General features: G+C 55.4%; 2 protein-coding genes across 3 annotated transcripts; one reads left to right on the top strand and one right to left on the bottom strand.

Moving 5' to 3' along the window:
* The first annotated feature begins 907 nt into the window (after window positions 1-907).
* PRRT3 (proline rich transmembrane protein 3) lies at window positions 908-4,648 on the top strand. The gene is made up of 3 exons (XM_024764637.1): window positions 908-1,913; window positions 2,125-2,280; window positions 2,889-4,648. Exons 1-3 carry the CDS (start codon window positions 908-910, stop codon window positions 4,646-4,648), a joined length of 2,922 nt encoding a protein of 973 aa, XP_024620405.1.
* Window positions 4,649-5,571: 923 nt separating this feature from the next.
* CRELD1 (CRELD disulfide isomerase 1) lies at window positions 5,572-13,647 on the bottom strand. Of its 2 annotated transcripts, XM_024764649.1 has the most exons (11): window positions 13,534-13,647; window positions 12,808-13,000; window positions 12,489-12,571; window positions 10,037-10,147; window positions 9,644-9,735; window positions 8,817-8,993; window positions 8,637-8,732; window positions 7,656-7,739; window positions 7,361-7,456; window positions 7,025-7,159; window positions 5,572-6,229 (listed from the first exon to the last, which is right to left on the bottom strand). In XM_024764649.1, the coding sequence occupies exons 2-11, from the start codon at window positions 12,979-12,981 to the stop codon at window positions 6,015-6,017; spliced, it is 1,263 nt and encodes a 420-aa protein (XP_024620417.1). In that variant the 5' UTR covers window positions 12,982-13,000; window positions 13,534-13,647; the 3' UTR covers window positions 5,572-6,014. The 2 variants fall into 2 exon arrangements, with proteins under 2 accessions (XP_024620417.1, XP_024620416.1); XM_024764648.1 differs by lacking the exon at window positions 13,534-13,647 and having other exon boundaries at window positions 12,808-13,017.
* Window positions 13,648-13,673: the final 26 nt, after the last annotated feature.

The following is a 13,673-nucleotide window of genomic DNA, read 5'->3' on the forward strand; positions in this document are numbered from 1 at the left end:
GTTCACTGCTTTATCCCCAAGGTTTGGCACATAGTATGTCCTCCAATTATTTGTTGACATAGTTAAGGGAGCTGGTGGGAAAGAAAGCTTTCTGGACAAAAGGAAAAGTAAAAGGGCTCCAATGCTTATTAAGCTCCAATTATGGGCCTGGCCCATCCTGTGTTTTGTTATGTCTTATAAGAGCCCCTTTGAGTTAGGTACTACTATTATACCCATTTTACTGATGGGAAAACCATGATGCAGAGGGGAAAAGTAACTCACTCAGGAAATGGTGAAACTGGGATTGAAACCCAGGTCACTCCTCAAAGGCACGGGTGTATTTCTCTCCCTCTCCACCTCTCTGATATTTGACCTGGGCCCTCAAAAATAGGATTTAAAAAAAAAAAAAAAAAAAAAAAAAAAAGATGTATCCATGGGCAAGTCATACTGTCTATGTTTCTAAATGTGTAAAATGGGTAATAATAACAGTGCCTACTTCATAGGGTCATTGTGATCAGCAAGTGAAGGAGAAGGGAGAGGGCATTGCAGCCTGAGGGAAAAGCAGAAGCAAAGGCGGGGCGCCAGGCAGTTCCGTGGGTGTTGAGGGTGAGGTGAGCACCCTGGTCTGGGCTTGGAAGGCCAGGAGAGGAGCTTATATTCTCTCGTGAGGGCGATGGGGACCATTGACGGTTTCGAATTAGGGCAGGTGGCATGACCAGAGATGCAGTTTTAAAAGGTCACTCTGGGCGGCATGAAGAGGTTGAAGAGGAAGGGGCGGGTAGAGGAGGAGGATTCCTCCTTTCTTTCCCACCAGCTTCCCTGGGGCAGCCACGGAGACCCGTCTCAAGCCAGCCCCCTCTCCTTTTTTCAGGCTCATTCTGTGAAGACTGGAAGCTGAGGGCTCCAGGCCCAGGCATCACAGCGGACCATGGCTCCCAGCCCCTGGGGCTGTGTGTGTGGCCTCCTGCTGCTGTCCCTGGGGGCTGGCTCTGCCCTGGGCCGGGGCCTTCCCAGGCCACTTGAGGACTTGGAACCACACTTGACCCCAGGAGCCCACCCCAAGGGCCCTGTTGGCACAGAGCCCCAGGCCTTTGACTTCTTCTGGGAGAAGCCCAGAGATGAGAGCCCCTGGAACTCCAATGTCCCCCAGGTCCCTGCTGAGGAGGTGCCTGAGAGGCCCACAGACTCCCTTGGCCCAGCCCTGCATGGACCTAAAGCATCCCACGGGGTGCAGAGAGAAGGACTCCCAGTAACTGATGACCTCCAGGTGGCTCGAGGGCCAATTTTTCAGGGCTGGACAGGACCTCCTGAATCACAGGAATCTATGGAGCAAGAAGCACCAGCCCCCTATCCAGTGGGCATCCCCCATCTCACTTTCATCCCCACAACTCCCAGACTCCAACTCGGGCTAGCCACGGTTCCCCCCACCCCAGGGCAGCCTGGAAGCCAAGTGGGACAGCGACCACCTAGAGATGAGGGTCTTGTGGCCAAAGCCAAGATCGGGGTCTCAGAGACATCCCCCTGGCACCACAAGGGCCCTCCCCACACCATTGCACCACACCCAGGCACTGTCATGAGGCCAGGGCTGCAAGAACAGGGTGGGAGGGAGGAGGACTTCCAGGAGGCAGCTCAAGGCCCCCTCCTCACTCAGCAGGATCCAGCAGCCCCTGATGTTGGCTCAGTATCACCAGCTGAGGCGGCATCGTCTCAGGAGCCTGGGTCCCAGCCGGACCTGGCATTGGCCAGAAGCCTTCCTCCTGCTGAGGAGCTGCCCGTGGAGCTCCCCAAGAAGGCTGGAGATGGGGAGACCTGGGAAGTCAGTATTCCAAGTCCCTCACCCAAACAGACTGACCTCCCTGATGTTAGGGGCTCATCAGGACCCCAGCCCTCAGGTCTCCCAGCCTCAGAGACTCCTCATGGGCAGCCCAAGCCAGGTGGGTATCAAAGTGAGGGTGCTGAGCAGGGCTGGGACGGGCAGTGTTCTAGGGCAGCTGGATGCCCCAGTTTCTGTGTGACCTCTGATCCCTCTGGGTCCTGCTTTCCTCATTCTGGCAAATGAGGGTGATGGTGCCTCCCTCCTGGGGGATTAGATTTTGGGGAACGCTGGAGGGTCAGGCAAAGCAATGACTGCTTTTGTTATTTCAGAGATAGCAGCAATGAATGGAGCAGACCCCATCTCCCCCCAGCGGGTGAGAGGAGCAGTGGAGGCCCCAGGTACCCCCAAGTCCCTCATCCCTGGCCCTTCGGACCCTGGCCCAACTACAAATGGAACAGAGAGCCCTGTAGGAGCCCTGCAGCCAGGTGAGGGCACGGCTCAGGGGTTGGGGAGATCGGGTACTCTAATACCTAAGAACTTGTGTGAGGTACATATGCGAGGGTTGGGGAGTGAAAGGGGACAAACACCTCCTTAAAGGAAATGGTCAACAACTTCAAACAACTTAGGATAATAAACTACTACTCACTGGGTACTCTGGGAGAAGTCATTTGCACTTTGGGGGCTAGGAAATTCTTAAATATAAATTCTTAAGTATACATGGGTATATTTAATGCAGTGATTCTCCAACTCCCACAGTTCGCCAGAGGAGCTTTTAAAAAACTCCAATGCCCAGGCCCCAGCACAAGGAATTCTGATAGAGTTGATCTCCAGGTGATTCTAATATGTAGTCCCCGTTGAGAGCTGCTGGAATGTTAATAAAAATGATAGGTCACATCCATTTAACACTTATTGGGTGTTGGGGACTGTGCTAAACATTTAATCCTCACCACAACCCAGTGAGGAGGGGTGCTGTTACCATCCCCGTTTTACAGATGTGCTTAGAAAAGTTAAGTAACTTGCTCACCACACTGGAGGATGATGGAAAATCAAAAGTACTTTTCAAAGGGCTATTTTAATATTGTTATTGTTGCAGATGAAGCTGAGGAGTGGCCGGGGCGCCCCCAAAGCCATCCCCCAGCGCCCCCCGTCCAGGCCCCCTCGACGTCACGCCGGGGCCTCATTCGGGTCACCACGCAGCGTGCCCTGGGCCAGCCACCCCCTCCGGAGCCCTCCGCCAGCTCCGTGGCATCAGTCCCAGCCTCCAGCCCCCCGGCCAACGCCACCTCACCCCCCCTGCGCTGGGGTCCCCTGCGGCGGGTACTGAGCTTTTCCTGGGAGCTGCACGTCTACGGGGTCGGGGTGCTCTTCCTGCTGCCTGCGTTGTTGGCACTGGCCTCGCTGGCAGCCGCCCCTGCGGGGCCCCGGTTGGCACTGGTGGCGGCGGTGCTGGTGCTGGTGGCGTCGGGGCTGCGGTCCGCCTACATGCTCACCGACCCCTATGGCTCGCAGGCACGACTGGGTTTACGCGCCGGCCTGGTGCTCTACAATCTGCCCTTTCCCTTGCTACTCACCGCGCTGGCGGCCCTGACCCTGCTCGGCCTGGGCGCGGGGCTGCCACAGCAGCTGCAGAACCCTCTCCTCCTGGGACCGCTGGCGTTGGCGCACGTCTTGGGGCTGCTCGCCACAGACCTGCTGTCGGCGAGGCCTGCGCTCAACCTCCTGGCTCAGGGCTTATCGTGCGCCTGGGGTGCGTCCGTGGCTCTGGGCACGCTCTGCCTGTGCCGTCGCCGCCTGCTGGACGGGCCGAGGGGCTGGGATGCCAGCCCGGGCCCGAGGCTGCTGGCCGTGGCGGGCGCGCTGGGGCTGCTGGCCAGTGGCTTGCAGCTGGCGGCCGCGCTCTGGCTGTACCCGGGCCCCGGCCGGGTGGGCCACTTCTCGTGGGCCTGGTGGGGCGTCCACTTCTGGCTGCGCCTGCTGGAGCTGACGTGGGCGCTCACCCTGGCGCTGGCCGCTCTGGCCGCCGCGCGGCCCAGGCCGCCCACAGAGCACGCCTGCTGGGCTAAGCTGCTGCGCCTGGCGTGCCCTGCGCCCTCCGGCAAGAGCGAGGTGCCCGAGAGGCCCAACAACTGCTACGCGGGGCCCAGCAGCGTCGGCGCAGGTACCCTGGACATTAGCAAGAGCCTCATCCGCAACCCGGCGGAGGGTGGGCCTCCAGCCACGCCCAGTTCAGGCGCCTGGGGTTCGGCTGCGTCGCTGGGCCGCGGTCCCCTGGGTGGCCCGGGACTGTCCCGCAGCAGCATGGGGCCGGCGCCATCGATGAGCGAGCTGGACCTGCGGCCGCCATCACCCATCAACCTGAGCCGCAGCATCGACGCCGCGCTCTTCCGAGAGCACTTGGTGCGAGACAGCATCTTCCGGCGCTGCGGCCTCCGTGGCCTGGCCTCCCCGCCGCCCGGGGGCGCGCTGCGGCCGCGCCGGGTCAGCCACCCCGACGCCGAGCTAGACGGCGCAGGTTCTTCGCTCCTCCGCGGCCGCAGCCGGTCGCTCAGCGACGTGCGCGTGCGCGGCCCGGTCCCACCACATGTAGCGGACGAGCCTGAAGGGGCGGCTTCCGGCAGCTCCGCGGACAGCTTCTCACGGGGCTCGCTCAAGATCAGCTGGAACCCCTGGCGCCACGGGCTGTCGTCGATGGACAGTCTGCCCCTGGATGAGCTGCCCAGCACGGTGCAGCTACTGCCTGCCCCAGCTCCTGCCCCGGGTCCCGCGCGGCCCGGGGAGCCCCAGAATGGGATCCAGACTCAATGCAAGCCCGGAGACTCCCGCAGCGCCTCCAGTGACACCATCGAGCTCTGAGGGGGTCCAGAAACTCAGAACCAGGGCCCCGCCCTCGATGGCCCTACCGCGGCATGACCTTCTGGGATGCTGAGCATTTGAAAAACATTCCGGGAGTATTCCTGGGCCCCAACTGATTGCAGCCTCCGGAGACAGCCGGACACGAACCCACCCCCACCCCCAGATTTTTGTTTTTTTAAAATATCTCTATTTTTCAGCGGGTATTTTGCACAGAGGCCATGATTTATGCGGAATACAGGGTGGACATGCACGTATTTGGGAATGGGGAACAGGGTCCAGGTGCCCTAACATCCCATCCAGACTCTCCAGTGTGAAGATGAGGCTCGACTGTCCAGACTGTCCTCTTTGTGCCAAAGAAATAAACCCTTAGGACTTGGCTCAAGCCTCCCTCCGGCCATGCCAGGATCCTGTTTAGAGGATATGCCCACCCCCAGTGATTTCAAGTGCTGTGTTTATTGCGGAGGGGAGGACTTCCAAAGGAAAGGGCCCTCAACCCTTGGAGACTTTAGAAATGATGGCTAGCGATATTTCATGGAACATCTGTCTGCTGTACGCTGTCTTCAGCTTTTCACGTCCATCACCTTAATTCTCACATTAAGCCTGAGTGAGAAGCATTATCATGCCCATTTTATAGATGAGAAGAGTGAAGTTCAGAGATGAAAGTCGTTTGTCAGGGTCCTTGGGCAAATGATAGCTGGTACTGAACTGAGAAAGTTCCACTCCTGAGCCTGGTTCCTCCATCCCATCTCCCTTCTCTTAACACTACTTCAGGGCCAACCCTCTCCTTTGTCCTCCTTCTACTGCTCCTCCATCAGGATACCCTCAGTTTCCCAGGGTTTTAGGAAACTTCCCCAAGGGTGGAGGGGCTCTCAGTAGCTTAGGCCAACCCATGGTGGGTGGGGGCAGGTAGTAAGACAAGCTGCTCCATTTTCCAAGACCTTACTTTATTTCCTGAGATGAATAAATATATCAGTGCCTGAGGGGCAAGGGGGTGAGGACAGAACAGGAGCTGACAGCATGCAGCTGGCAGGAGGGGGTTGTGAAGGGACACCCTCCCCCCACATCCCGGGCGGGGGCCAAAGCTCACGAGCAGCCACAACGAGGAGACACTTTTTAAAAAAATTCACAACACTGTGAAGTCTGACCAGTGCCCCAAGGCCAAGATCTCATGGCACCCACCTATAGGGCTACTTTTTCACCCAAGGGCCTCACCTGCCCAGGCCCAGGTGTCTGCACTGCTCCATAAGGTGGGTAGAGGGTGCTTACCGCACTCAAAAATAAAGCAAGTGCCTCAAGTGTCCAGGTGGGAGAGTCCCGATCTTGGGGGCAGCCTGGGCAGGAGGAGATGCTGCAGGTGTGGCAGGGATTATCTGCCCTTGATGAAGCCCTCCAGCACACGGTCACTGCGCTCTGACAACCAGTAGCCGGTCATGGCTGCCACAGCCCCGATGAAGATGGCGGTGAAGACCAAGTCACCCTTGGCGGCCAGCGTAGCCAGCGCACAGATGATGACACCGAAGAACATCTGCTGCAGCACCACCAGCTCGTCCTCTGTCATCTCCGAGAAGAAGCCTGCTGACTCTGGGCAAGAGCCGTGCCCGTCACTCACCCCCCGTTCCTGGAGCCTCCCACACACCTGATCATCACTGCCACACGCCTGCCTGGCACACCAGCACACAGTGTCATTTACCGCTGAGAACAACTCCAAGACGGGCATTTATTATCCCTGTCTTCCTAGATGGGAAACTGAGGCGCAGAGAGGCGAAGAGGTTTGCCCAAGGCCACGTGGGAGAGTTGGGTCAGAGCATGTGTACTAGCCCCACTGCAGAGCCAGAGTGCCTGGATGTGACGCCCAGCTCTGCCACCTGCTTGCCATGGGGCCCTGGACAAGTTTTTTCATGTCTCTGTGTCCCTGCTTCCACTATGCAAGATGGGGATGAGAACAATAGCTACAGCACTGGATTTGTTTTAGGGGTGAAATAAGTGAATACGTGCAATATGCCCGGAACAGCGTGTGACACACAGGAACTGTGGAAGTGGTCGCTATCGTCACCACTGCGATTGTCCTGTGTCTCGTCACCCCCACGGCCTACAAGAGCCCTCGGGAGGGGCGAGGGCAGATGAAGCAAGAGACTCGGTGGGCACAGAATGATATGACACCAAGTCCGATTTCCTTTCTACCCTGGGAGGTGTGGGGTCACCAAAAGCCACCCTGGGGGTCAGAGGTGGGGTTCGGGTCCCAGTGCAGCCTCATGAGGGCTGGGTGGCAGTGCAGGTGGGCCAGGGCCTGCAGCTGCCTGAAGGAGGGGTTTGCCTGCCCTCCCCCTGGATAAGGAGCTCCCCTCCCCAGGTTTCTGGGGCCAAGCTGGGGCTCACCTGGGATCTGCTCCTTCACACAGACGCCCTCGATCTGTGTGTAGCCCTCAGCACAGACACAGCGGTAACTGCCCTCGGTGTTCTCGCATTGCTCGTTCTCTCCTGGACACACCGCCATCTCACACTCGTCCACGTCTTGACGGAGGCCAAGGAGAGGTCAGAGCCCTGACTGCCAGGGTCCCACAGGCAGCACCCGACTCTGGTCTCACTCACATCCTGACACCCGCTCTGTGCTGACGCAGGCAACATTCCACCCTTCCTTCCCACGCCCCGTCCACATTTCGGCCCCTGTCAATTTGTGGTGGATGAGACGCTCCCAGGTGGCAGGACACTCACCGAGACACTTGGAGCCCACCTGCTGGTAGCCAGGGCTACACTTCTTACAGCGGCCAGGCCCTGCCCCCATGCAGCCCAGGCAGGCCTTGGCACAGTCTGGAGAAGGGAGAGGACAGACAAGGGTGCGAGCTGCCCGTATGCCTGGGGGAAGCCCTGCTCCAGAAGAGGCCTAGGGCGGGGTGGGGGGGGCGAGGGGCGGTGCCAGCACCTGGGAACGCGGCGGTTTTGGGGGAAAGGCGTGGAGCAGTTCCTTCTACCCTCCCCACACCCCTCCCCCGCAGGAGCGGACAGTTACCTCGGCACTCATAGGAGCCCTCCGTGTTCACGCAGAACTGGTCGGCTCCACAGCTGGCTCGCTCTGTGCCACACTCATCAATGTCTGCAAAGAGGCCGGTAGGGTGGGGATTTCAATCCCTATTTCACTAACAGGGAAGCTGAGGCCAGGGTTGTTGGGAATGGACTTGCCCAGGCTTAAACAGTGTGGCTGATACTGCAGGCTGTCCACCAACACAGATGCAGAGGTGCAGCTGGACTCAGGGCTGTCGAGCTAGAGACTGTGTTTTTCAATCTGCCTTGCAGCTAAGTGTGGCCTTGTGATTCAGTTCTGGCCAACGTGTTGTAAACAGAAGTGATGTGCTCCACTTTTCACTTGGCCTTAATACAACAGACTTGGATCCTCCGTGCACTTTCTTCTCTTTCGCACTTCCTGAATACCAGGTCATGATACATAGAGGTGACCGTGATCCAGCCTCAACACCCAAGGGGATGACTGTCCAGTAAGACAGAATGAATCTAGGTCTTTAATGACTATGACAAGCAGAGCTTTTCTGCCAGTCTGGACCACTGGCTTCCAGACTGTGATATGAGATGAAAATAAACCTCTAAATTCATTAAGCCACAGTCTTTGGGGATCTTTCTGTTACAGCAGCTTAGCTTTTACCCTCGTCTCGCACACAGGTTTCCTGACCCCAAGTTCAGTATGCTCATTCTCCGGGTTAACCCTTCTTCAATTTTCGAGACTTGACCCAAGTGACACCTCCTCCAAGAAGGCTTCTCTGATTCCCCACTACCACTGAATTGGAAGAGAGACATTTCTCACTGTACAACGATCAGTCTATACTGTAAGCGCCTGGTTATTTTTCTGCCTTCCCAACCAGGCTGATATCTCTATGAAGATGGGGACTGGACTGGTCTAGCCCAGAGATGTGTGTGTTGATGGGGGACCAAGCCCAAGACCTTGCCCACCCCTCCAGACCTAGGGCAGGGCCCCACTCACCTACACACTTGAGGTGATGCAGGGCCCAGCCCTTCTTGCACTGCAAACAATTTGATTCCTCAGGTCCTGAGCAGCGGGCACAGGGGCCAAAACAAGCTGGGTAGAATGGGGGAAGTATGAGGGTGGGCAGACAGGTACCCCACATGCCCCTGCCCAAGGCCACGCCTCTTGACTACCTACCCGAACATACCAGATGGCTGGCATTGCGCTGCGCCTCAAAGTAGCCGAGGCCACACTGGCCACAGGCCTCACCCCCATAGCCGGCTTGGCAGTCACAGTGCCCGCTGCCCCCTCGAGTTCCTTCCCCTTCACACTGCCCGTAGCCACCGCAGGGCCGCTCCGCACCCCCAGGACAGGCTGTGGGCAGACACCAGACCAGGTGGGATCGTAAATACAACCTTGTACGTACAGAATATTTTCCCCGTATTAGTAAGCATTTTTGGAGAGGAAACAATTTTAACGACATCATAATATTTTGTCATAAAACTATGAAATTTACTTAACCAACACCCCATTGTGGAACAGTTAGGTTATTTACAAATCTTTTCTTTTATAAAAACTGAATTGACCATCTTTGTTGCTAGCTCTTTGTATCTGCAGCTTTGAGAGAGATTTTTCTAAAAGGGGCTGGTAGTTAAGTTCAGCTCCTGCCTCAGGACTGTGTGTAGAAAAAGGTGGTGACAACAGGGCCTTCAGCAGCACCTGCCCGTCCCTAGGAAGGTCACCTTAGTCCAGACATGGGAAATGCCTGGTGAGGGGGGGCATTTCTTAAATACATGACAGAAACCACGGCCGCATCTGACTCAGTCTAACCCCATATCCTTTTTCAGAGCCGTTCCCCATGGATTTGTGCATCTCACCAGCCCTGTGAGGCAGGCGAGAACAGAGGTCCAGAGAAGTGATATGAGCAGCCTGAGCTCACACAGCCAGCCAGGGGCCGAGCCAGGACTGGATCCCCGGCCCCAGCAGTCCCCTTCCATCCCCCAAGAGGAACTTGAAAAACTCACGAAGGCAGGAGGGCCCAAAGGTGCCTGAGGGGCAGCAGAGCTTCAGGGAATCTGAGCAGAGCCACTGGAAGAGGTCTGGGGCTTCCTGCTGCCTGAGGCGGAGGGATGGTGAGGGGGCTGAGACAGTGTCAGAGGTGCTGCCGTCTCCCGCAACCTCCCACAGGATCTGTGATACAGCCCGTCTTGGGCGTAAGACCCATAAGGCTGCCCTTTCCCCGTCCGACAGAGGGGCAGTCTGCAGCTCAGAGTGAGAGCTTGGGCCCCCCAGCAAGTCCTCAGCACACCTGGGTTTGGAGGAAGGAGCCGAATGAGGACACAGCCCCTAGCTCGCCACCCTCTGCCTTACCAGCCGGCCCTGCCTCAGCCCCTCCCAGGAAGGCCCCCGCTACTCACTTGTGAAACCACCAGCTCTCCACCAGCTCCTCACTCAGCTCCAGCAGGCGGTGGCACTCGAAGTCCGACTTGCTGCACACGCCCTCGAGCACCTCTACCAGGCGGGTCTCACTGACCAGACAGGGATGGGTGGTAGGAACACACTCCAGCCCACCCACCACCCTCTTTACAATCTCCCCCCTCCCCACCTCATGCCAGATAATGTCAAAGGCCAGAGGCCACAATGGAAGGGGTATTGGTTTGGGGAGACCTGGGTTCCAATCTAGTACTGTGACCTTGGGCAAGTAACTTAACCTCTCCTGAACGTGTTTTCTCATCTGTAAAATGGGGACAATGGCTCTCCTCTAGGTTGACTGGAAGATAGCTCAGTCCCTGCATCTGTACAACAGAATATAATACCCTTGCTGGGTAGATGTGGTTAAAAATATATCATATAACAAGTGTTAGCAAGGATGTGGAGAAACTGGAACCCTCCTACATTGCACGTGGGAATGAAAAACGGTGCAGCCGCTGTAGAAAACGGTTTGGCAGTTCCTCCATAAATTAAACATGGAATCACCACATGACTCAGGAATTCCACTCCTGGATACATACTCAAGAAAATGCAAAACAGGTGTTCAAACTTGTACACAAATGTTCATAGCAATACTATACACAGTAGCCAAATGGTTGAAACAACCCAAATGTCCATCAGCTGATAAACGGACAAACAAATGTGATCTATTCATACAATGGAAGATTACTAAGCCTTAAAAAGGAATGAAGTACTGATATTTGTTACAAGATGGACGAACCTTGAAAACATTATGCTAAGTGAAAGAAGCCGGACATAAAAGGCCATATTGTATGATTCCAACAGAATCAGCAAATCCATAGAGATGGAAAACAGATTAGTGGTTGCTAAGGGCTGGGAGGAGGGAGAATGAAGAGTGACTGCTCAATAGGGATGGAGTTTCTTTTGGGGGGGATGAAATCAGTCTGGAACTAGATAATGGCAATAGTTGCAAAACCTGAATATACTGACTATCTCTAATGGTAAATTTTATGTTATTGCATTCTACCACAATAAAAAATTTTTTAAAATAGATTTACACATACAATGTATTATATTATATATTTAAAGGGTCTGGCACAGTGCCTGGCATATAGGAGGTGATTTAAAACAAAACAAAAAAACAGTAACCATTAGAGAGCTAGAAGTGCCCTTAGGGTTATTTTGGTCAATCCCCTCATTCCCAAATGAGGCAACTAAGCCCCACTGAGGGAAAGGAAAATGACCAGTGTTACGTAATAACGAAACTTTTATTTCTAGGACGTATCATAGTTTAATCCTTACCACAATCCTATGAAATAGGATTGGCATTAATACTCCCGTTTTACAGATAAGGAAATTGAGGATCAGAGAGGTGACCCTAAGCTACAAAGGGTCAGAAATGACAACCTGGTCTAATTCCAGTTTGACTTTGAAAAGCTAGAGGGCCTAGGACTCAGGCCTCTCCTCTCAATAAAATCTCATCTTGTCCCCTGGCTTTATACACTGACTATACGCTGATAACTGTCAAATTCATGTTTCCAGCCCTACTTCTACCCTGAACTCCTGACTCCTAAATCTAACTCTACTTGACTGTTTAACAGACATCTCAGCCCAACATGTTCAATGAGAACGTCTGATTCCAGACCCGTTTCTCCCATCTCGGAAGACAGTCCCACGATTCACCCAGTTGCTCAGGCCCAAAACCCAGTGAGCACCTTTTATTCTACTTTTTCTCTCACACCCCATAATGATTCCATCATCATGTCCTATCAGTCTATCTGCAAAATATACCCAGAATCTGACCCCTTCTCACCAGGTCCAACACTACCGTCACGCCTAGACTGTGCACTAGCCTCCCAATTGGTCTTCCTGCTCCTCCACCTTGGCCCCCTATAGTCTGTTAGTGTGAGTAACCTTTTATAGGTACAAATAATACCACATCACTTTCCTGCTCCAAACCTTCCAATGACTTCCCGCTACACTCAGAATGAAATCTGAATGCCTTTCTGCGGCCTTCAAGGCTCTCTGCCTTCACCTTCCACCACTCTCCCTTCTGCTCACTCCAAATCCAGCCACTTCTCAAATACACCAAGCTCAGTCCCGCTCTGTCCAAAACCCTTGCCCGACTGTCGCACTGTTTGCTTCTGCACCTCAGGTCTCTGTTCGAATGTCATACCTTGAATGCCATGCCTCCCATGGCATTCACCTAATAAGACATTATTTACTTATTCACTGTTTCCTCTACTAGAATAGAAGCTCCTTGAAGAAAGAATTCTGCTTGGCTTGTTTAGTGCTCTCCTATAGATATTCAGTGACATTTGTTGAATAAGTGCTCCCCAAGTGTCTCTAGGCTTCCACCAGCAGAGCACAGATTGGGATGTTAGATATACAAATCCACCCCTCCAGCCTCTTCCTTACCTGTCCTTGTATTTGGACAACTTCTCTTCCTCCCAGGCAGTGTTTCCACCTCCAAAGTTATCCCGGATGGTTCTCTCCAGGCCCTGGAAATGGAGAAAACTAGTAATAGCTAAGTACAGTGTCTGGCACATTCTAGCACTTATATTTCACTGACCAGGAAACTGAGGCACAGAGAGGCACCTACCCAAGGCCATACAACCAGTAAGTAACCAAGCTGGGACACTTGAGTCTATGCAGACTTGTATGCCAGAGCTCCCAGCTCTCAACCCCTGTGCTAATAGTAGCTAGCCCCCTCCTCTTACACTGCTGGTGCACCCACCTTGTTGAAACTGTCGACCAGTCCCCGGCAGGTATGACATGGATGGGGCTCAGTGGGGGAAGAAGACTTGGGAGGCGGAGAAAGCTGGACCCAGACCGGGCCTGGGAGGCCAAGGAAGAGGCTCAGGCCCCAGAGCAGAGCTGGGGCTAGGCCCCTCGGGGCCCGTGGGGCCATCTTTTCCCAGGCTGGGGACCTGTAGACACAGGACATGGGGAGGGTTCGCTGGAGGAGCCAAGTGGGAAAGAAAAGCGTGGGTTCTGAGGTGCCGCGGGTCTGGGAGCCCAGATCTGTGTTATAAGAAAAGAAGGTCTAGACTGGGGTAAGGCAGAGGGAGGGGAGATAGTTGGGGAAAGGAGCCTATTCTGCAATTCCTGGACGGGAACAAGTTATCCTCGTCCCCGCAGGGGGGAGGTGGCCTGGATCCTCGGCAAGGGGGTAGGAGTCAGCCCATTGTTTTAGGGTCGGGATATGGTTCTTAGGGGCTGGATCAGCGGAATTAAGTAGAATGGATCAGATTCCTAAATACTGCGGGAGAAGACGTCGGATGGACGGTCTTGGGGGGAGGAGTCCGGAACCCCGGTCTTGGGGAGGGGGGGAGGAGCCCGGATCCGGATACGAAGAGAAGGGGTCAGGCTCGGGGTCTGCAGACTGCAAACGCACGGCCGCCGAGCGGGCAAGGAAGGATCCAGACCCACGTAGGCCGCGGAGGAGGAAGAGACAACCCACCGAGCCCGCGGACGCCACAGGCTCAGGTTCCTCAACGCCGCCGCTGCCGCCGGCTGCGTAAGACGTGCGCCCTCCGCCGGCTCTGCAGTCCGGGGGGCGGAGCCCGCGCCACAGCCAATGGTAGCAGGCCATGTGCCATT

This window comes from Neophocaena asiaeorientalis, unplaced genomic scaffold (genome assembly GCF_003031525.2).
Source record: "Neophocaena asiaeorientalis asiaeorientalis breed wild unplaced genomic scaffold, Neophocaena_asiaeorientalis_V1.1 scaffold230, whole genome shotgun sequence".
In the NCBI taxonomy this organism is placed as follows: Eukaryota; Metazoa; Chordata; class Mammalia; order Artiodactyla; family Phocoenidae; genus Neophocaena; species Neophocaena asiaeorientalis.